The sequence below is a fragment of the Triturus cristatus genome, chromosome 4_1 (assembly GCF_964204655.1).
Source record: "Triturus cristatus chromosome 4_1, aTriCri1.1, whole genome shotgun sequence".
Taxonomy (NCBI): Eukaryota; Metazoa; Chordata; class Amphibia; order Caudata; family Salamandridae; genus Triturus; species Triturus cristatus.
In genome coordinates, this window is record NC_140585.1 from 415,954,948 (window position 1) to 415,979,071 (window position 24,124).

At 47.7% G+C, this 24,124-nt stretch overlaps 1 protein-coding gene across 1 annotated transcript in view; it reads left to right on the plus strand.

Moving 5' to 3' along the window:
• Positions 1-24,124, plus strand: part of POLR3B (RNA polymerase III subunit B) — a 1,087,861-nt gene that overhangs the window by 190,057 nt on the left and 873,680 nt on the right. The window contains exons 3-4 of the mRNA XM_085652533.1: positions 22,342-22,398; positions 22,499-22,563. Coding sequence (XP_085508659.1) covers positions 22,342-22,398; positions 22,499-22,563 — 122 coding nt within the window. The remainder of the gene's footprint in view (positions 1-22,341; positions 22,399-22,498; positions 22,564-24,124) is intronic.

Consider the following 24,124-nt stretch of genomic DNA (forward strand, 5'->3'; position numbering starts at 1 on the left):
TGGGTGCCGCGCAACTATGGCCAATCACTGTGGCTTAGTCTGAACACAGTGACAGTGATTGGCCATGAGGTGCGCTGCGCACTCAATGCATCAATCTGTCACGTCATCATGCACGCGGTGGTGCCACTGCCTCTGCGTACACACCTCGTGGGTTGACTCCGACCGACCGACTCGTCGTGGTGGTGGTGGTGACAATTTTTTCTGTTGTGTAGTACTACACTGCAGTGCTGAGTCTCTACTGTTGTCCCCCTGGGCCCTGACTTGGTGAGTACTGTCGTTTTCGATGTGGTTTCCCCAGCATTTGTAATGCGATGGTGTTTTACTTTACTTCAGCTACCAATGGGACTTTTCTGGTCAATGTAAGGCCCCAGGGGCGCTGCACAGGGACCCTGTCTTTTGGGGGAGGCTGTGATCGGTGTCCAAGGAGTCTGAGGAGTGCCTACACTGTCTGCATCCTCTCCGGATCAGACTAGTACTAGTGTCTCTACTGTTCCCCCAGAAGCAGAGGTGTAAACTGTAACCAGACCTCAGCCAGCGGCTCGCGCCTTCCACGTACTGAATAATTAATGCGCGGTTAATTGAGGCTTTTAGCGGCTGTGAAACCGGATGAGAGCCGGCCGCATGCCTGGATGTGACGATCCTGGGGCGACAAGCGAGCCGTGCCTCTTCTACGGGAAAGGAGGGTGGGGGCAGCGGTAGACGTAGGATAAGGTCAGAGCGTGTACTTGGGGCGGGGAAGGCTGCGGTCAGGAGTGGGTGACTGACTGCAGGACTGCCACAGAGGGAGGGAGTCCTAGGGGATGTATTCAGAGTGCGCTGGAATCTGCCGCCACCTGGGATATGCAGTACCTACTGACACCCTCAAATACAGAATACTATTACCAAGAAATATTGTCACACTTTGTAAATGTTCTTCGCCATCATCCCTTGTGTTCTGGGCTGCGCGAGCCCACCTCCACGAGCCCCCGTCTCACCAGCCCTCTACACTCCTGCTGCTCACGCGTGGTTCACCCCACGCTCCCCAAAAGTCAGTTACAACAACTGTGATTGAGAGTCTCTTGATTTTCAAATATTGCCTCGCGTAGGACCACCAGCCCTGGCTGACTTTCAAGTCATGTCTTGAAATATTAACGGCCTCTTTGACCACATCAAACTCATGGCAGTCCCTAGCTTTGCCAAATGATTCACACCAGAAGTACTGCTAATGTAGGGCACCCACCTACTAGTCTCCAACTGCCACTTCCTACATAGATTTGGCTATGACCAGGTCTTTCACACTGGTTTCACTAGGGGATCTAGGGGGGTTGTACATACCCCTTCACAAACATGTCCGGCTCGTGGGGATGTGAACCTTCCAGGAGTCACATGGTGACTATGTGGGAATTGAGGGATCGGTAGAGGGGAAACATGATAATATCCTATGCATCTACATACCACCCCAACTGGACACAGAAGCACTCACTGTATTACCACCACGATCCTAGGGTGTTATGTTTTCCTGTGCAGGACTTAAAAGGTGGCACTTTCTTCAGTTGGGAGAGGATGTGGTCCGTCAACTAGACTGCCGACTTTGGTGCTGGAAACCTCGGGGTCGCGTCCTGTGATTCTGGGCAAATCACTTAATCTCCCCATGCCTGAATGTGCAATGTAAATAGGTGCTAATTATGTAAAGCGCTCCAATACCTTCGGGTCGAGTTTGCGCTATATAAATATGCAAAAAATAAAATTAACGTGAGCCTTTAGAACTGCAGAAAATGATGCATTAAGTGTTTGAGAGTGTGTCAAGTCTGTTAAAAGCGACAGAGTCGCATCATTTCTGTGGTCCAATCTAGAAATAACTTTAGCCAAGGCCCAGTGTGAAGCGCCCAAGTAAGTATCAGCAGCGCAGGCTTCAGTGCTCAATGGATGGGGGTGGCTCGGCTGTGGTGTTGGATGTGGTGGAGTTTTATTCTGTATTGTGCTTTGCTGAGTTTATGAAACTTTTTTGTCCTTTTCTGCTGACTGTAAGATTTTTACTCTGCTGTTTGTCATAAAACCTGCTGCAGGATCGGACATTTGATTGAAACGTACATGCCACCATTTCAGAAGAGCAAAGTGGGAGATTGTAAAAAAAAAAAATCGGGAGAATGGGGCCTTGAATCGAGTTACTGTCATGTGTGGGCTTTGTAAGTGTGCTGCAGCAGGATCGGACATTTGAAACGCAAATTCACGTGTTTTTTTATCACCTTTCAGTGCCTTGTCTTTGCTGGCTTTAATTCATAAACTTAATATGGAAAAGTCACTTGGAGAGACAGTGGCTTTACTTAAAATTGTCATAACCACTCCTATGACAACAGTCGAGGCAGAACGATGTTTTTCAGCCTTAAAGAGGATTAAGACATTCCTGAGAAACACCATGCTTGAGGAAAGACTCAATGCTTTGGCAATGCTCTCTGTAGAGAGCAAGCTAGTTCAGAAAATCCCGGACTTTAACACAAAAGTTATTGAAAAGTTTGCTGCTCTTAGAGAGAGACGTGCTGATTTCATTTACAAAAAGTAAACAATTTTGAATGCTGCTACTTTGCAACCAGTTTATTTGTTAAATAAAAAACATCTGTGAGTGAGGTACTCAGAAATGCATTGTATCTCGAAGTCTGTTATGAAGCTCTGTGGTTGTACACTGAATAAGCAGCTACCTATGTTATATGACATCTCTTTATTAATGTTATACCTGCACTTTCACAATTGCTTTATTAACCTTCCTGCTTTCTCAAATTTGCTTGAAAATGCACCATTTTTCTTCTCTTTTTTCAAAATTTTCTCGGGGGGAGAACCCCCCCGAACCCTCCTTATAGGGGTTCGGGCTCGCTCGCTGCGCTCGCTCGCAACAGTGAAGTATACCAATCATCTTACGCCCTACCACTTTAAAATGTCACCAGCCGCCCCTGCACTTCAGCCTTCGATTCTCATTCCTCTGCCATCGTCCTCCTCACAGTACTTATTTCATACCTTATTTTGCTCTTCTGTGTCTTTTCTCGCCACTTCTCTTTCAGTCCGCTCTGTCCTTCTCCCTACTCTACACTACAAAGCCAGTATTCTAATTTTTCTCCCTACGGTCCTTTCTCTCAGCCCTTCTCCTGCCATTATCTTTTCTCTCTCTTCATCCTCCTTCCCTCAACTTTATAAGTGCTCTGTTTTGAAATCTGTGCTTTACCTGAAACTCAAATGTGGGACTCCTATAAGAGCTGTCTTGGCCCGTCCTGCTTACAATATTAATATATTTAATTCTGTTACATTGGATACTAGTAGGACCTGTTATATATTGTGCTATAAATGGTAAACTGTGGCAGCAAGCGCTAATATATTTGTTACTATCCTCCTCCTTGCAGACCTTCCTCCTATTCTCCTCCAGGATTCCTCCACTCATCATCTCTCTCTCTATCTCGTGCCACACCTTCTTCCATCAGCATGAGTCATTATTATTCTGCCCTAAACTACATTAATAGTCTACATTATTTTCCTTTATCTGATGTTCATCCTCTCATCTCTGGATGGGCTGTCATCATTTCTCCCTCTAATTTCTGTGGTTAGTCATTGTTTTTCCTCTTCCCCATCCTTTTTTGGCATTCTCGGCTAGTTTCCTTTAGTCAGCTGTTCTCTCTACTTTTCCTTCACTGAACCCTTCTTTTTCTCCCCTTCATTTTCGCCTTCCCTTTTCTCTCCTCAGCCAGTCTCTCACCTTTTTCATTCCAGTAGCCATTCTGCTGCTTTATCTAAAGCTCCATACAAACCGTGTTCTCTGCAGGTTTGAAACTGTTTAAAGTCTGAAGTTTGTGCAGTAAACGTATGAACCTAAAGTTAAACATACGTTTGAGAATAGTTTGATGAGAATGGAAAGGACCTGCAAGGCTTCATGTGAGTTAGAGAAGGTTAGGATCATATGACAAGTCAAGGGTAGGATTCTCAGTTGTATGGAAGCACTTCGGTTGAAGTGATTTTTTTGTAGCTGCTTGGTCTTCTCTGTAGGGTTGGACATACTAGGTGTCTGTGGTTCATAATCCGTTGGCCTGTCCCTCGCCATGGGACTACAGCATGAATGACCGCTTCTTCTACGCATCAGATGGCAGTGAAATATTTCTTCACAGCTCCTAACAATTGTTATAGAATAAGTTTCTTGCTACAAAGCCTCTCAGGGGCCCGGCATCAACTTTGAGCATTCAGCTCAACATCCTTATCATCCTTGCAAGTTCAGAAATGTGATGCCCATCTGATCTAAGGGTCTGCTGGGACCTTGCCATCTAACCTTCCTTTTCAGTCTCACACATTGTTAGTCTCTCAGGCTCCCGTCTCACAATCAATGGGGCAATGTGGCAAGATTCAGGCAGGCAATTCCGAGAGTCTGATAATAATAATTATAAAACATTTCATAAAGCGAATTGTTACACCGACCAGTGTGTCCTGTGCTATAGATCTAACCTCACAGCAGTAAGGGAGAAATACGGGGAGATCAGAGCTCTAAGATCCAACCATAAAGCAGGAAAAAAAGAAACCGGGGAGAGCAGACCTCAATACATTAGCAGCTAATGACCTGAATAGCTAAGTATCTGAAAGAAACACATAGTGATGGATTCCTTACCTTAGAATTACCCCCAGGCGTCAGACTGGATCCGGAAAGTTTTAGTCAGCAGTACCGCTGCTCATCGGAATGTGGCGTTGTGCGGCTCCGCGTCCGTAGTTGGCGTTGTGGTCGCTGAAATGATGTCACAGCTGCTACTTAGACGCCGCCCTCATGCGCTGGCGTCCGTTTTCCGTTTTCTTTTTCCGCGCTAGCAAGCGCAGATCCGGAGACAGCAGTACCCCCAGTCATTTTTTGACTGAGTTTTTTCGAGGTTATTTGTCTCTGTTTTTCAAGTCGTTTGACTCCTGGTGCCATAGGGATGCCCAGCTTTAAGTCTTGCAGGGATTGTCATCGCATGATGTCGGTGACGGACCCGCACCGCGTGTGTCTCTCCTGCCTGGTGTGCGACCACGACCCAAAGTCGTGCCCCAACTGATGTGCCATGGCACCGAAGACTTTGCGGGAGCGGTCCAGAAAGTCCGGCAGTCAGCTCCGCGACGCTCAAGGTCCCGGTCCCACGGGAGGTCGAGGGACCGGTCGCGGAGCCTTCACCATCGTTTGTCGGGATCGAAGTCTTCGCACTTTGGGTAAGGCGAAGCATCACAAGAAGTAGAAGAAGCGTCATCGTTCTCCGACTTCCCCTTGCCCGTTGCGCGACGCGGCTGAGGGTGCGTGTGGTGCCTTCCCTGTGGCTCCGGCCCAGCTGTCGGAATTTCTGTCAGCCATGGCCCACCTCTTTGGACCATCGGGCCCCGCCGGTGCGCCTTTGGGCCGCGCGGGCCCGACTGGGAGTCCTCGCGCTTTACTGTCGGCGGCTCCGGCATCGCTGCCGGCTCCGGCGCCGCAGGGCCCCCGAGGATCCAGGCCTGGATCCCGATCGACGCCGGTTGACCTTGTGACACCTCCACATATGTCGACCTCACCGGCACCACCTCCGGCGTCGCCTGTGCCACCGGACGACATCGTCTCCGGTTTCAACCCTGATGTGGACACTGTGTCGAACCTCCTTAATTTCGGCCTGTACATAAGCCTTCGGAGGAAGGGGAGGACTGGAAGGGGCCTGAGGACCCTCTCACAGCTCAATGTGAGTATGACCCAGACTGGGCAGAAGAGCTGGGGGATGCCAGTGGTCTTGACACCTCTCCTGGCCGTGGCATGCCAACTCCTCCTACCGTGGCTACGGAGGAGGGTGCAAGTTACGCAGTGGTGTTGCGTAGGGCGGCCTAGGCTCTCCACCTCCAACTCCCTACAGTGGCCGTCAGGACTAACCTCCTGACAGAAGTGCTTTAGCCGGCGGCTACCTCTACGGAACCACTGCTGCCTTTTAATGATGCACTTTGTGACGTTCTTTTGGGCACCTGGTCCAGGCCCAACACATGGGCTCCTGTGGATAGGAACGTGGCCCGACGCCATCGCCCGGCCGCGGGCGACACTCCTTTCCTCTCCCAACACCCCACCCCTGAGAGCTTGGTTGTCCAAGCCTCCATATCCCAGAGAGCATTCCCTACCGCACCCCCGGACAGGGAATCCAAGAGACTGGAACAGTTCGGGAAGAAGATTTTTTCTTCTGCCAGTTCATGGCTGCGGTCTGTGAACACCGCATACTCTTGGGCCGTTATTCCCACTCTGTGTGGGATACGGTGGGGCAAGTGCTGCCTCAGTGTCCAGAGGAGGCCCGAACAGTGCTCTCTCAAGCTATTGCTGAAGGGAGGGATGCAGCCAAGTTCACAATCCGTTGTGGCCTTGACACCGCCGAATCGCTGGGCAGGGCGATTTCCACGACAGTGGCGCTCCGCCACCACGCCTGGCTGAGGACAACTGGTTTCTCTGGGGATGTCCAGACCACTCTCATGGATATGCCCTTTGATGGCATTCACCTTTTTGGCAACAAGACAGATAGTGTGTTGGAGCGTTTCAAGGACTCGCGGGCTACGGCTAAGTCCTTGGGCATTTCGGCCACTCGCCCTCCTCCTCCTTCTGCTTTTTGCTCCTTTCGTGGCTGCAGAAGTTGCGCCCCGACACGTTCGCTTCAGAGCCACAGGCCTGAGCAGCAACAGTCTCAGCGCGGATGTGGGACCCGCCGAGGTGGGTCAGGGGGCCAGCAGGCAGGTCAGTCCACCTCCACCCCGGTCACCACTGCCTCCAAACCTTCCTAGTCCGGTTTTTCAGGCCCATCAAACGCCAGTGGGCGGCAGGATTCGCCATCACCTCCCCCACTGGCGCACCATCACTACGGACAGGTGGGTTTTACAAATAGTCTGAAGGGGCTACTCCCTCTCCTTCGAGATTACCCCTCCAGCCATGCCACCCCAGTTCCACCGCATGTCGGGGGATCACTTGGCACTTCTTCAACAGGAAGTGGTGGCCCTCTTGGCCAAGGGGGCCATCAAGCGAGTTCCTGCGCTAGAAGAAGGACGTGGTTGCTACTCCCACTACTTTCTGGTGCCCAAGAAGGACAAGGGCCTGCGTCCTATCTTGGACCTTCGGAACGTCAATCGCTTCCTCCGAAAGGAGAAGTTCAAGACGTTAACTCTGGCTCAGGTCTTGTCTGCCCTCGACCCTGGAGACTGGATGGTAGCGTTGATCTGCAGGACGCATATTTCCATATTCGCGTCCTGCCGGCCCACCGGCGTTACTTACGGTTTACGGTAGGACACGGGCACTTTCAGTTTACCATGCTCCCCTTCGGCCTTACCAGCGCCCCTCGGGTGTTCACTAAAGTGATGGCGGTGGTCACAGCTCATCTGCGCAGATCAGGGGTTCCAGTCTTCCCCCTATCTCGATGACTGGCTGTTGAAGGCGGGCTCGCCTCATGCAGTCGTCTCCCACCTCCAGACTACGGCCGACCTCCTGCATTTGCCGGGGTTCTCCATCAATGTACTGAAGTCGCACCCGATTCCCTCTCAGAAGCTCCTCTTCATCGGAGCGGTTCTGGATATGAATCACTTTTGGGTCTATCCTACCGAACGGCGAGTCTAGGATATTCAGGCTCTGATTCCTATCTTTTGGCCTCTATCCTGGGTTTCGGTCACCATGACCCTTAGGCTGCTGTGCCTCATGGCATCCTGCTGGTCGATCATGCCAGATGGAATATGCGGGCTCTGCAGTGGGACCTGAAGTTCCAGTGGGCGCAGCATCAGGGGAACCTGTCCGAGTTCCTCCAGATCTTGGAGGGCACTGCACGACAATTGCAGTGGTGACTCACAAAACGGCATTGGGTCAATGGCAGCTCCCTCTCCCTTCCCCAACCGGAGCACACAGTGGTGACGGATGCGTCCCACCTGGGATGGGGTGGCCACATGGGAGAGGCGGAGATCAGAGGCCTCTGGTCTCCGGCGTAGTCCCATCTCCATATCAACCTTCTGGAGCTCCGGGCGATCCGACTTGCACTGAAGGCATTCCTTCCCTCTGTCAAGGGGAGGGTAGTTCAGGTGTTCGCAGTCCACACCACCGCCATGTGGTACTGCAACAAACAGGGCGGGGTGAGGGCGTGGACCCTATGTCAGGAGGTTCTGCGTCTCTGGACATGGCTGGAACATCAGGGCATTTCCCTGGTGGTTCAACACCTGGAAGGTTCACTGAACGTCAGGGCGGACGAACTCAGCCGCGGGTGCATGATGGATCACGAATGGCGTCTTCACTCGGTCGTGGCGCAAGGTCTCTTTCAACAGTGGGGAGAGCCTTGGTTCGATATATTCGCCACCGAAGAGAACGCGCAATGTCAGCAGTTCTGCGCGTTGGAATTTCCAAGGCGGCACTCGCTAGGCGACACTTTTCGTAGCAAGTGGAGTTGCGGTCTGTTGTACGCCTTTCCGCCTATACCACTTCTGCCCAGAGTGCTGAAGAAGATCAGGCGCGACCGGGCCTAAGTCATTCTTGTAGCCCCGGACTGGGCTCAAAGAGTTTGGTATCCTGAGCTACTCAGTATGACCATCGATCCCCCGATCCGACTGCCTCTTCGGGAGGATCTTCTGTCGCAGCAGCAGGGGACGGTCCTCCACATAAACCTGTCCAGTCTCCACCTCCTTGCGTGGAGATTGAGCGGCAGCAGTTGATTACCTTTCGACTTGCCGCCTGAAGTTTGTGATGTCATTTTGGCAACCAGGCGTCCCTCCACTAAGTTGTTATACGCCTGCAGGTAGAACAAATTTGTGGCATGGTGCACTGCAAAGGCTGTGGATCCCCTTTCTGCCCCTCTTTCAGAAGTACTTTTGTTCCATCTTTCTTTGACCCAGCAGGGCTCTGCTCTGGGCACTATCAAGGGCTACCTTTCTGCTATTTCAGCCTTCCTCAGGCTCCCTGATCAACCCTCTCTTTTCAAGTCCCCTGTTGTAAATTGATTCCTCAAAGGCATTACTCACCTTTTCCCTCCTATTCCTTTTGTGATGCCACAGTGGGACTTGAACGTGGTTCTCACATACTTGATGTGCGCTCCCTTTGAGACTCTTCACAACTGTCCTCTACGTCTATCAACTTTGAAGATTGCTTTTCTGGTTGCCATCACCTCTGCTCGGAGAGTGAGTGAGCTCCAGGCTCTTTCTTGTAAGCCTCCTTTTCTGTCGGTCCATCCGGACAGGGTTGTGCTCAGGACACGTCCATCATTCCTGCCAAAGGTTGTCACTGCCTTTCACATCGGGCAGACCATCACTTTGCCCACCATCTTTCCGCCTCTGCATCCTTCCAGAGAGGAAGAGAGGCTCCATCGTCTGGACCCAAAACATGTGCTCTCCTTTTACATGAACCGCACACAACAGTTCCGGGTGGATGATCAGCTCTTTGTTACGTTGGCGCCAAGAAAGGTCGAGCCGTACACAAGCTGACTATCTCTAGATGGGTCGTCTTGTGTATTAAAGCCTGTTATTCTCTGACTAAGAAGGAGCCTCCGTTGGGGCTGCACGCCCATTCAACCAGGGTGACCGCTGCCACTACGACATTGGGGCTTGGTGTCCTCTTACAAGACATCTGTCAGGCAGCTACGTGGGCCTCGCTGCACACTTTTACTAAGCACTATTGCCTGGACAGCCAAGTCTGGAGAGACGGCTTCTTTGGCCGTTCTGTTCTTTGGGTCTTCCTGGTGTGATCTTGGTTCGCATATCCACCACAGGGGTTGGTATTGCTGGGGTATCTATTCTAAGGTAAGGAATCTATCACTACGTGTTTCTTTCAGATTAACAAGTTACTTACCTTCAGTAACGATATATCTGTAAGAAACATTAATTAGTGATAGATTCCCTACCACTCCACCCATCCTCCCCTTTCTGCGAACTGATTTCTAGGGTTGTCATCCTTTTCAGGGCCCTAGTTTGAATGCACCAGTGGTCAATATCTTGCATGGCTCTGCTTTCCTAGCGTGGAAAGTCATCTATAGAACTGACAGCGTGCGAGGGCGGCGTCTAAGTAGCTGCCGCAACGTCATCTCTGCGACCATGACGCCAGTGACGGACGCGGAGCCGCACAACGCCACCTTCCGATGTGCAGTTGTACTGCTGCCAAAAATGTTCCGGATCCAGTCTGACGTCTGGGGGTAATTCTAAGGTAAGAATTCTATCACTAACTAATGTTTCTTACAGATATATCGTTACCGAAGGTAAGTAACTTGTTCTTTAAGTCCTTTGCGAAAGGCCCTTTCCACTGGTTCTGCTCTCAGATATGGCAGTAAGGAATTCCATGTCTTGGCCGCCAGATGACTGAAAGACCGTGCCCCCAGCCTGGTCCTCTTCACCGTAGGCACCCTTACTAGTTTAGCCTTAGCGGATCTTAAGTTCCGCGAAGGTGCGTAAAGTATTATCATGGAGCGCAGGTATCTAGGGCCTTTGTCCATCAGGATTCTGTGATAGTAACAAATGGCCTTGTAAATGATTCTCTTCTCCACTGGATGACAGTGTAGAGTAGTCAAGGCATTTGAAATGGATGTGCTTCTGGGAAGATTTAGAACTAAACGGGCTAATGCATTTTGTATTCATTGGAGTTTTTTCAGACTACCCTTAGTGGCCCCAAGGTAAAGGATCTTTCAGTAATCTCTTTGAGAGGTTACTAGAGCATGTGCAACGGTTTTCCTGGCCACTATTGGCAGTAGGCACAGAATCTTCCTCAGGATTTTAAGAGTATCGAAGCATTTTCCAGCTACACTATTTATTCGATTCTCTTTTTTTTTTTTTTTTCTTTTTATTAGGTATTTTGACATTTTTATATACAGGGCACAGTACGTTATCACAGATAAAAAAAACAGTTCAAAAAAAAAAAAAAAAGAAAAAATAGCGGCAGAAAGGCATTCAGTAAAGGGTAAGTACAATAGGTCAAGAGAAAAATCCAATCATTAGTTACAGAACCTACTATCCCCCTCTCTAACGCATTACAAACTGTGCGGCTTCTAGGCAACAAGGAAAACAAAGCATAGATAATAAACATAATAAACATAATAAACATAGTTAGCTGGCCTATTTACTTCATTAATCTAAATTAGAAATTCCCTTCTTTCCACCTAGTGATAGGATCCCAGATTATCCAGCCCAATTTCCTCCCTTTTTTGCCTTTCCTAGCATATATCTCCTTCTCGAGGTGATACACAAAAAGTAGTTTAGCAAGCCATTGATGATACGTGGGCGGTAAAGGATTAAGCCAGGCCGTGGCCAAGCACAATCTATAAACTGCAGCGGCTACAAACAAAAACTCTCCCCCTGACTGCATCCCTCCTTCCTCCTCATTTATGCCTAACAAAATAATTGGGGGAGTTAACGAAAAGGCATTTATTCCTAAAACAGTCATTATGAAGTTCTCAACTTCTTTCTTCAGCATACCTAAGTGAGGGCACGTAGCAAACACATGTTCTAGGTCTGCTACGTCACTTCCACATCTAAAGCATTTTGTTCCTAAAGTTCCTCCCCATTGGGCTATTTTGAGTGGGGTATAATACAAGCGATATATCGTTTTATAATGCTGTGCCTGCAGTGGTGCAGAGCACAGGAGCCTATGCCCCTCTTCCAGGGAAAGTTCAAAACAACCCTGACTAACACTCAGACTATCCTTCCACTTGTCGCTCCACTTCACTAGGTCGTCCTGCTTTCCCTTCATTAATTCGTAATAAAATCGTTTAATCGAACAATCTTTCCCTATCCGAATCGCTTCCATTACCAGATCCTTATCAAACCCCGAAGATCCACCTATTTTATTCGCCAAAAAGCTCCTAATTTGCAGAAACTTAAAAAAATGATTATTTTGCAAATTATACCTATTCTGGAGCTCGATATATTGACAAATACCTGAATCCCCCATAACATCCCCTATGCTCCTCACCCCCTTAGCTACCCACTCTGCGAACACTGAGTCAGCAAAAATCTCTTGAGGAAGATTAGGATTATCATTGAGCCTAGTATAGCGGTTAAACCTTCCCAAGCCTGCCCTTTTCCGAAATGCTTTCCAGACTGCAAAAGCTGCCATGATAGTCTTAAATTTAGTGCGCTTGTAGTAGCTGGGCTCCGTGAATTTCAAAAACACATTTTCAGCCTCCCTGCCCAAAACCAGACCGTATATTGCACCCGTACCTAGATCGCTACCCCCTTCAGCCTCAGCACCCCCCACCAACCCTAACATGTTTTGGAACATTGCGGCCCAATAATACAGTTTTAGGTCGGGCACTGCCCACCCTCCCCTTTCCTTTGGCAGTGTCATAAATCTAAGTGCCCTTCTTGTCTTCCCTTTCCCCCAAATAAATCTATTAAACATATGTTCTATCTTTTTAAACCACCTAGCATCAAACAAAAGAGGAATTGCCCTGAATAAATATAAAAACTTAGGGAGAATTAACATTTTAATTACGTTTGTTCTCCCCACTAGGCTCAGGTGCAAATTCTCCAGTCTATCCAGGTCTTTTTGAATTTTACCAATTAATGGAGCAATATTCCTTTCCACTAATACATCCAAATCAGCCGAAATCAAAATCCCTAAATATATACCTGAGTGAGTGACACGATTATCAGTACAAATCGCAAAACGATTTTTAATTATTTGTGTCTTTCCCACGTTCAACTTATATCCCGAAATATAACCAAATTTTGTTGCCTCAAGTTCAATTTGATTAATAGACTCCGTTGGTACTGGTGTAATGACAGCCACATCGTCAGCATAAGCTAACACTTTACACTGACCAGTTAAAGTAGGGAGAGCGCTAACCAACCCACATACCTCAATACGACGAATAAATGGGTCCATATAAATGGCAAACAGCAGAGGCGAGCAGGGACACCCCTGCCTAGTTCCACGACTTATTTGAAATTGACTTGTATAACCTGCATTGACCCGGATAGCAGCAGCAGGATTTAAGTACAAGGCTTTGATTGACTTGATGAATCCCTGTTTTATACCGACCCTTTCCATAGCCCCCCATAGATAGCCCCAGGAGACCCGATCAAATGCCTTTTCCGCATCCAATAGCATAACAGCCATCGGGTCCCCTGAAACTTCCATAGTATCAAATAACGTGATCACTTTACGTATATGGTGAGTTGTCCCCCTTTCTGGAATGAAACCATGCTGCATTCTACTCACAATATCCGTAATCACTCCTGCAAGCCTTGTAGCCAACACCTTAGAAAACACTTTTGCGTCGGAATTCATTAAAGTAATCGGTCTGTAAGATCCAGGCTCCTCCGGGGGTTTCCCTTTTTTCAATATTAATACAATTACCGCACCCCCCCATGATGCAGGGATTGAGGATCCTATTTGCGCCTGCTGCATTGTGTCAGTAATACCCTCCTTTAATGCCCCCCAAAAGACCCGATAAAATTCTACAGGGATTTGGTCCGGTCCTGCTGCCTTGCCTGCCGGCAATTTCCAGACTGCTTCTTTTATATCCTCTACTTGCAATGACCCCTCTAAGCGCTCTGCTGCATCCTCCTCTAGTACTACCCCTGGCAACCCTTCAAAGTACTCATTAAAAGCCCAGATGTTAAATTCTCCGAGATCCTCAGTATATAACTTTTCATAAAAACTCCTAAATACGTCCCGGATTTCCTCTGAATCCGAATGTAACCTACCCACCGTATCCCTAATCTCCCTTATTGTTCCAACAGCCTCCTGTTGCCTTGCCCGCACCGCAAGGTGCCTACCTACGGCTTCACTACACTCATAACACTTCTCCCTTTTAGCTGTGAGCAACTCTGCTGCTTTAATAGCCACGTCCCTTTCAGCCTCGCCTTTCACTTTCAGTAACTCATTCCATGCGTTATCAACTTGAATACCATTCCGGAGACATTCTTCCAATTCGGCCTCAGCCAAAACCAGCTTTCCCCTTACCTCCTCTCCCCTCAAGCGTTCTTGTTTCCGTTTATAGGAGCTAAAACTCATTGTCTCACCTCGAATTCCTGCCTTAAAGGCATCCCAAACCACTCCCGCTGGCGCACTACCTCTATTAAACAGAAAGAAATCTTTAATCCACCTGGCCATATGCTCTACATAGGCCTCATTTTTTAACAGTCCCCTCTCAAACGTCCAATTGCTACACTGTCTCTCACTTGTTTTATTTGGTTTATTTAAAAAAGTAAGTATTAATGGGTTGTGATCACTGAATAGCCTTGGTAATTTATCTATCTGCACATTCGTTGCGTCAGAACTAGGGATCAGAAAGTAATCCAACCTAACACACACTTGATGCGGGGCCGAATAGTACGTGTACCCCTTGTCGACCACCCGTTTTATCCCCCAAACATCTACTAAAGCATTATTAACCATTAAGTTTTCCAACGCTCGGCTCACTCTTTTCTTTCTTCCTTTATATTTACCAAAAGAACCTTGCCCTAGCCCATCTGCCCCATTGATGTTAAAATCTCCAGCTATAATAACTCTGGGGGCCCAGGTAGCCATCTCCACATCCAAAAATTGAAAAATTTCCGGGTCATCTTCCGTTGACCCATAGACTGATATAAGTGTAGTCCATACCCCATCCAAAAAGCACTCTACCATGGCCCACCTTCCCCACTGATCCTGCGCTTTCTTCCTTACCCCAATAGACCTATTTCTAGCAAGAATAGCGACCCCTCTCTTCTTTACCCCTTGTTTGGAACTCACCAATAAGTGGAAGCCCAGCTGACTCAACAAATATACTTGTGTATCCATTATATGTGTCTCCTGCACAAACACCAAATCAACATTCATTTGCCTTAGAGCAATAGAGATTCTCATTCTTTTTTGTGCGTCATTTAAGCCACACACATTCCACGTTACACACCTAAAACCCATGAAAACCCAAGTTTGGAGTCAAACCATACACCCAGGTTTTTAGTTTTAGATAATGGAGTGGGGGTTTGGCCCAGGACCTCAGGCCACCATGTTGATGACCAGACAGAGGCTGCTTTACCAACTATCAGTACCTCAGTTTTGTTGCCATTCAGTTTAAGACATTTGTTTGTCACCCAGGAGGCTAGTTCTTCCAGGCACAGAGAGAACTGGGTAGCATCGGCATCCGCGTCCTGGGAGAGGGTGACAGTAAGCGACATATTATCTGCATAGAACACAATTTTGACGTTGTGCCTTTCCACAATTTCCGCCAAGGGGTATATATATAGGTTGAATAATGTTGGGCTCAATATTGAGTCCTGTGGTACCCTTTGTGTTAGAGAGATGATGTCTAACATATATGTCCTTTCGGCAACTTGAAAGCTACGGATTGCAGAAATGAAGTCATCAAACGCAGTGTGGTACCACCAACACCGCACAGCTTGAGCCTCTGGAGGAGTACGTTATGCTAAACGGTGTCAAAGGCCGCAATTAAATCTAGCAGCACCAGAGCGGATGTATGCTCTTCGTCTACACACACACTCAGATTTTTGGTGGCAAGGAGGAGAGCCGACTCAGTGGAGTGATAGGCCCTAGAGCCAGTTTGAGTCGGGTGAAGCAAGTCATTTGACTCAAAAAGACTCGGAAGTTGGCTGTTCACAGTTTTCTCAGTTATTTCAGCAGAGAACGGCAGGAGTGAAATGGGACGCAGACATTCTAGTTGCGTGGGATCAGCTGAAGGTTTTTTCCATAGAAGAAGCACCACTGCGTGCTTCCATTTTTATGGGATGGCACCTGACCAGAAGGACATGGAGATCAGCTGATGTAGGTGGGGGAAAATAACCTCCATCCCTTGCACCAGAATTTTAGGTGATGCAGGGTCTAGAAGAGACCTTGATTTAATTATCATAAAGTATTTTTAGATCTTCCACAGAAGGAACACTTAATTCATTGAGGCCATTCTCGATGGTTAAATCAACTGAAAGGATGCCTTGGTCCCTGCTATTACGAGCATCTGCAGGAAAGGTGTTGTGTATCATAGCGGAGGAGTCAATCTTATTGCAGCTGTCTAAGGATGATGGTGCTATAGCTCCAACGCGTTCTAGGGAGGAAAGCGAGTTAAGAATAGAGGACAATTCTTTGGTGGAATGTGGCAGTGGGTCAGGGATTATTAGCGTTCTCTATTTTTAAAGTGTAAAAAGCACACCATGTTTTCCCGATGAGCTTGTGGTACTGCTTAAGCTCATTTTTGTACCTAGATCGACCGATTATACTGTAATCCTTCCGCCAAATGTGCTCTAGGTGTTTGCATGTCTTCACAGCTGCAGCTAAGGACTAGAACTACAGGTTCTCAATTGATTCCTGGTAATCTTGGGAGCTTCATTATCCAGTGCTCCTGTTATCAATTTTTCGAGCTGCAAGTTAGCAGTATTCACATCTTCCCCTATTTTAAGATTATCTGCCAGAAGTGCCTTAGAGAAGGTCTTAGAGTTGACCTTTGCCCAGTTTCTTGTGGTTATCTCTTGATAATCTTGTTAGTTGGTGTGGACTCCAATAATGGCACATTGATTGCTAACATATAATGGTCTGACCAAGGAACTACTGTAAGAGTTTCTATCCTAAGAGTAGAGAAATAAGCGTATTCAGTCAACATGGTTAACAATTATGATAATTTAGTGTTTTATTCTTGATGCTTAACCCACCCTAATTCAGCATGAGAAACCTAAATAAGCATGTTGCATGCTGCACTAATGAGATCTATAGTGCCCAAAGCAGAAGAAAGATAAAACAAAGGACTCTGGGTTGGCTGAAGATTAGGAATCCATCCATGAAGGATGACCAGCATTTGTTTTGATGGGGTAAAGGGGGATAGGGTGGACAGCTGTCTGTTTTCCCTTCCCTCTTAAATGTTCATTGACAAAGCCTATAGGCCTCATCTTTGAACTGCAGTAGACCATCAAAGATAAGCAATGGGCTGATCCAAGCCATTAAAAGTATTCGTTGTAGACACCATATGACTTTCAACTACGCATGTAGGTGAGAACAAAAAAGTGTGCTTTGAAAAAATCTCGTTCTCTTGCAGGTGTCACATCCCCCATTCACGCACACATTCTCTCTCTCTCTCTCTCTCTCTCTCTCTCTCTCTCTCTCTCTCTCTCTCTCTCTCTCTCTCTCTCTCTCTCTCTCACACACACTAATGTGCTCTTTTCATCATCTGAATTTACCAGTGTTCTACTATCGCTATTATAATGTCCAACAACTACGAGCATGGAACTGCCAATATGGATGAGGAGACCGTGGCCCTGGTTGAATAATCTGTTTGACCGCGATAACAGAGATAGATGTTTTTGGCTGTCGTGACTGAGACTGCAGTCTGACTTTATCCTGGCTCCCTGGGCTGTCACGGCATATAATTTTGCTGGCTGCCAGGGATGATATTGCTATAATCATCCTCACTAGTATGGCTAAACCCAAGTTTATTTTGGGGAATTTTTGTAAAATATGTTTTCTCCATTTGGAAGGTTGCTCGTGCATTCTGAATTTAGCCTCTATTGTTCCTATCTTCTTTAGAATTGCACCACAAATGTGCACCTCATTTTCAGTGTGTCTTTCTATATATGTTTATCAAATAATTGCACGGAACGTGAATGATGGATTATTGCTTTGCAGTTCTACTTAGTAAATTATGTTAACATAGATCATTTAGACACGCATTTTATGGGTGTATTTACAATGGTGATTTGGTCTAAAAAATTGAGATGTATACAGTTTTAAACTATTGCCACCTACCATGGTATTTCTTAGCATATTATTATTATTATTATTATTTTGGTTTTTATAGAGCGCGTAGTCACCCTTGAGTATCCCAGCGCTGAAACTTCAGACTCCTAAGGAGGGGGCAAATAGAGGCTGCTGACGAGTCAGGGGAAGAGAAGAGTTTTGAGGGATTTTCTGAACCGTAGGAGGTTTGGTTCAGCTCTGAGATTCAGGGGGAGTGCGTTCCACTTTCTAGCTGTATTGACAGAGAAGCGGCGGCCACCTATACGGGCCTTCTTCACCCTGGGGACAGTGATAAGGTTTCCCTGTTCAGACCGGAGCGCTCTCGTAGGTCTGTATGGAGTGATCAAATTATTCAGAATAGGGGGGCCGGCGTTGTGCAAAACCTTGTGAGTCAAGCAAAGGGCCTTAAAAGCGACTCTTTCCCTCACGGGGAGCCAATGAAGTTTCCTCAGAGCTGGTTTAGCTGAGGCTCTCGCTGGGGTGTTCGTGAGTATGCGCGCTGCGGCATTCTGCGCTTTTTGCAATATTTGGAAAGTGGCTTCCGGTGCTCCGAGGTAAATGGCATTGCTGTAGTCCAGTCTGGATAGAATTAAGCCTTGAATTAGCAGAAGACGGGACTGGGATGGTAGTAGCGGGAGCACCTTTCTACAGGATCTAAGTATGCCGTAGCAGATGCCAGCTGTTTTCCTAGCCTGAGTCCTGAAGGTGAGACCTGTCTCCAGCCATACTCCCAGACTCTTGACCTCCGTCTTGGGAGTAGGGGGTTCACCCATACAGGCGGGCCAGAGATTTGAGGGAAGGCCCCCAGTGTTGTGACCTAGGAGCAAGATTTCTGTTTTTGACCCGTTTAGTTTGAGGTCTGAGTCATTCATCCATTGATGGACGTTGGAGAGACAGTCTCGCAGATTGGCGGTCTCTAGCTTGGGGTGGGAAAGTGTCACCACCAGCTGAGTGTCGTCAGCATAGCTGACGATGGTGATTCCGAATGGAGAGACCAGCTCCTCCAGTGGGGCCATATACACGTTGAAAAGCGTGGGGCTGAGTGAGGAGCCCTGAGGCACTCCACACCGGAGGGGGATAGAGGGGGAGCGGCTTTCTCCTTCCCAGACTTGGAAGGAGCGTCGGGAGAGGAAGGACGCGAGCCATTTCAGCGCGCTGTCTTTCACGCCGATGTTATCCAGGCGCTGGGCAAGGACCAGGTGGTTGACAGTGTCGAATGCCGCACTTAGGTCTAGGAGGACCACTGCCACTGATCCTCCGGTGTCGACAATTTCTCTTGCCCTCTCTACGGCAGCCAGAAGGGCGGTGTCAGTCCCCTGGCCTGGTCTAAAGCCTGTCTGGGAGTTTTTAAGAAGATGGTTTGCTTCTAGGAAGTGGGATAGCTTTTTGTTAACAAGCTTCTCCGCGATTTTACCTATCCAGGGGAGGAGCGAGATGGGTCTGTAGTTGGATAGGTCCGCGGGGTCTAACGAAGGCTTCTTGAGTAGACCTTTGACGACCGCCTCTTTCCACTTTTGTGGAACTTCTCCTTGGATAAGCGAGGTGTTAATGAGGGTAGTAAGGTTAGCTGTGATGGTCTGAGTGATGTGTTTAGCGAACCGAACGGGGACTGAGTCACTGGGGGCGCCACTCTTGGTAGAAGCTAGGGTTACTGCAACTTCCTCCTCAGTGACTGGTCCGAATGACACTAAATGTGGTGTGTCTGGTTTATCCGGGGCGTTCCCTAACGCAGGGGATAAATCCTTTACTTTGTTTGAGGTAGAGGATTTGATAGCAGGAAGGGATGAGAGAATTTTTTTGATCTTATCGTCAAAAAAATTAGCGAGGTTGGTGCATTTTTCTGCGGCTGCTTCGGGATCCATGGGTATCTGCGGAGGGGCTGGAACATAGAGAAGCTCTTTGAGGATAGAAAAGGTCTCTTTGGCTGAGCAAGTGGATTTCTTTATTTTTTCCTCATAAAAAAGGCTTTTTGCGTTATGGAGGGCTAGTTTATAGGTTTTCATCGCTGTTTGATAGGCGTTTTTCTCCGTCGCCGATTTGTTTTTTCTCCATGTCCGCTCTGTTTTTTTACACTCTTTCCTTAGCATATTCAAGGGCGGGGTGTACCAAGGGGCATGGTTGATCCTTTTTACATGCTTAAGGGAACTGGTTAATGGGACAAGGCTGTCTAGGGGGGTGGAGAGCCAGCTGTTGAAATTCTCTATCGGCGGTGTTAGGGTCGGTAGAGAGGGGGCCAGCGGATTCCCGTAGCTTAGCTTCCCATTCTTCTGGTATTAACTTATGCCAACGCCTGGTTTGTGTCCTAGTTTTCTGTTTGAGGGCAGGGGTGGACTGGAGGGTCCAGTGCATAGGGACCAGTAAATGGTCGGTCCATGGGAGGGGAGTGGGATTTTGGGTTTGGAAGTTCCTAATGTTGGTGAAGACAGGATCAAGGAGCTGTCCTTTCTCGTGGGTGGCTTTAGAATTCAGAAGCATGAGGTCAGCTGACATAAGGTCTGCTAGTAGGTTGGCGGCTGTGTTATCCGCTGGGTCCAGGAAGTGTAGATTCAGGTCTCCTAAGAGGAGGAAGTTGGAAGTTGATATTGTTTTTAGGAGGATGTGGTCCATCAGGGTACTTGAGAAGTCTCCTAGCGGGCCTGGTGGACGGTATATCAGTAGTCCTGATATTGAAGTGGATGGGGAGATCTGGAGGGTAAAATTGCAATTTTCACAGTCCCTGACCGTGCCCCCATCGATTCTGCAGCCGAGATGATCTTTATATAATATGGCGATCCCGCCGCCTCTTCCGACTGATCTGTTCAGACAGCGGATTTGGTAGCCGGGGGGGGTTGCATTGACCAGGTCGAAGTCGTTGTTGGGGGTTAGCCATGTTTCGGTCAGAAATAGGGCGTCTAACGAGAGGGTTTGGGTGAGGAGGTTTATCTCGTGGGAGTGTTTTACCAGAGATCGGCAGTTTAGGAGGCCGAATCGAAGCGTTTGGCTGAGTTCCGTGGCTTCAGGGGGATTACAGAGGGCGCATCCTGTGAACGGGGTATCCTCCTTAAGGGTGTATTCACACAGCGGATGTTTTTCGGTGTTCCAATTTCTGAGTGTATCTGGGGCGTAGGATATGCGGATCTGTGAGTTGGGCATAGTGCTTTGGCCTAAGGCCGTTTGGGCCCGGACGGGCACAGACGGGCTTGACTTTGGCTCGACTTCGGCGCGATGCCGGCGCTCCCGCTGCGCTCGGCCGCTGCGCGTCCGGAAGTGGCACATTGATAGTGGGCGGAGGGGCGTGTCCTCTCTGGAGGCGTGTCGCAGTATCGGCGCGCGCGAAGGGCTCAGCGCGTTCCTCCCAGTGACAACGCTCGAAATGGCAGAGTGGAGCTTGGCGCTTTCCCTAGGCAACAGGTGAGTGGGTGCTCAGGGTGAAAGTGCACAGTTTAAAATCAGCGAAACAAAGTATTTTCGAAAGATACAGGACAGACAGACCTCCCGGCTTCCGCCTCAGGAGTGCTTACGAAGTAATGGCGCGCTTGTCAGTCGGCGCGTTTATGTAGGCGGCGAGAAGGGGGCGTGGCCTAAGTGGGCGTGTCCTCTCTGGAGGCGTGTCGCAGTATCGGCGCGCGCGAAGGGCTCAGCGCGTTCCTCCCAGTGACAACGCTCGAAATGGCAGAGTGGAGCTTGGCGCTTTCCCTAGGCAACAGGTGAGTGGGTGCTCAGGGTGAAAGTGCACAGTTTAAAATCAGCGAAACAAAGTATTTTCGAAAGATACAGGACAGACAGACCTCCCGGCTTCCGCCTCAGGAGTGCTTACGAAGTAATGGCGCGCTTGTCAGTCGGCGCGTTTATGTAGGCGGCGAGAAGGGGGCGTGGCCTAAGTGGGCGTGTCCTCTCTGGAGGCGTGTCGCAGTATCGGCGCGCGAAGGGCTCAGCGCGTTCCTCCCAGTGACAACGCTCGAAATGGCAGAGTGGAGCTTGGCGCTTTCCCTAGGCAACAGGTGAGTGGGTGCTCAGGGTGAAAGTGCACAGTTTAAAATCAGCGAAACAAAGTATTTTCGAAAGATACAGGACAGACAGACCTCCCGGCTTCCGCCTCAGGAGTGCTTACGAAGTAATGGCGCGCTTGTCAGTCGGCGCGTTTATGTAGGCGGCGAGAAGGGGGCGTGGCCTAAGTGGGCGTGTCCTCTCTGGAGGCGTGTCGCAGTATCGGCGCACGCGAAGGGCTCAGCGCGTTCCTCCCAGTGACAACGCTCGAAATGGCAGAGTGGAGCTTAGCGCTTTCCCTAGGCAACAGGTGAGTGGGTGCTCAGGGTGAAAGTGCACAGTTTAAAATCAGCGAAACAAAGTATTTTCGAAAGATACAGGACAGACAGACCTCCCGGCTTCCGCCTCAGGAGTGCTTACGAAGCAATATTCATTTATTTAAATTGTATGGTGAAGTAAATAACAGATTGTTAACATTATACACAAACTATTTGTAGGTTGGACTTCTTGTTGATGATTTACTTTTGCTGCGTATTTCAATGACAAAAACAGCTCTTTTGCATGACTTTGGTGTTATGTGCCTGAAAAATTAGCTTTTGAGGAATGTGCTGATTTACTTAATTTGCGAAGATTTTCACGTCTTCTTTTTAAGAAAATGCTGAGATTTATGTGTATTTGTAGAGCCTCTACCTCGTAAAAATAATTTTCATTTTCTGCTTTAACTTCAGGTGAAAGGTCTTGTGAAACAGCACATAGACTCCTTCAACTATTTCATCAATGTGGAGGTAGGTGTCTTTATAATCACACATGGAAGAGTTGTTGGTCAGTCAGTGATTCAATTCAACCCCTTTCTTCTAACAAGGCTCTTTTTTTCTCTTTTTTTAGATAAAGAAAATCATGAAGGCTAATGAAAAAGTGACCAGTGATGCCGACCCCATGTGGTATTTAAAGTACGTAGCCTTGTTTGGTCTATGGTATTTGTTGAGTAGAAGGAGTCTCAAGCTTTTACATTTTTTTTTTGTAATCTCAAATTCTGGTTTTGCGGCAGATTTGCTCCTAGCAGATCATTGGTCCAAACTGAAATACAAGCTGCACTTAAGCGGATAGACCTTCAGTCGCGGACTGAGGCATACCCCAACACAATAAATACATTTAAATATCATGAAGAACATTTGGCCCAATAATAATGAAAGAGAGTGGAAGATTTGCAAATCATGAAAGTTTATTTGAAGATTAGTAAAGTTACAAATTCAAATCAATTGAAAATTAATAATCAGTACATGAATGTATTAGTCGGTATGGTCCAAATCCATTCAGAATCCCAAATGCAGAGACAAACTGTTTAAATATGTCATAAAGTAAATCAAAGCAGACTCCTTTCCCATGAAGGGAAGCTCCCTACTATACTGAGCTAGAAGAATAAGGAAATTGGTGAGAAGTCAGACAGAAGGTGTCCCCAAGTAAAACGTCTAAAGGCAGAATTAAAACAATTATTTGGTCAAGTAAATAAGAAGGGAGTCTGCCTAGTTAATTCGGGCAAGGGTGAAGAGGACAAGGGCAAAGAAAGCTTCTCCTTTGTGGAAAGGGCACATGAACTGGCTAACTCAGCAATGCATAATAAAATCATCTCTTCTTTGGTAAGTTTAAGAGTCTCTGCTGAATGACCTTCAGCTGGAGATCTACATCAGGATGATACGGTTCGATCAGAAAATTCCCACTTACAGGTGCAGGACTCCTTATTCTGCTCTCTATGGAACATAAACAGATAAACATTCACACAGGAACTAAAACAATGTGATACATTTGAATTATTGTTGACTTGTGCGGCTTGGCTCCTTTAAAGGAGAAAGAGGAAAAACCCCAGCAGACAAAAAGCATTACAACTAACATAAGCCATTTTATATTGAGCCCTTCGTGAACTATGGTCAACTTTAACATGAATATCACACAGTGTATGGAGCACATTAATGTAGATGTTTGTGAAAAGCATTAATGAAATACCTCCACTACTGACTTTGCTTCATTGCTATAGGGGGAAATTGTGGGAATGTGGCTGCTTGGTGACAGAGAAACCTCATTTAGCAATATCCTTATCCAGCATTTCTAATTTCTGTTCTACATGCAAGGTAACTGAATTGTGCCAATTGTACCATAACAGTGATTGAAATATGAACCTTTTACCACCTTGAAAGAAGTGAAATCTCTCAGCATTCTGTGGTGCAAATGGTACATGTTGAATGAGGTTTCCTCAGCTGAGGAGTGGGGAGTTTGCTCTGATCCTTGTCTCTACAGCAATACAGAAAGAATGGCTCCTTACCCAAGTGCCTTATGGTTATTTAATGCACACTTCGTCACTTTGTATGATTAGGTTTAGCTAGTTGAGGCAGCTACAACTCAGACTTAGGCCAGTGTCCGTTGACTAGTTGTAACTGAGAGACCCAGCGGTCCTGGGTTATCTTGCAATCCCTATTCTAGTGATCTAGCTGTGCCTGTACATTTCTGACCCTTCAA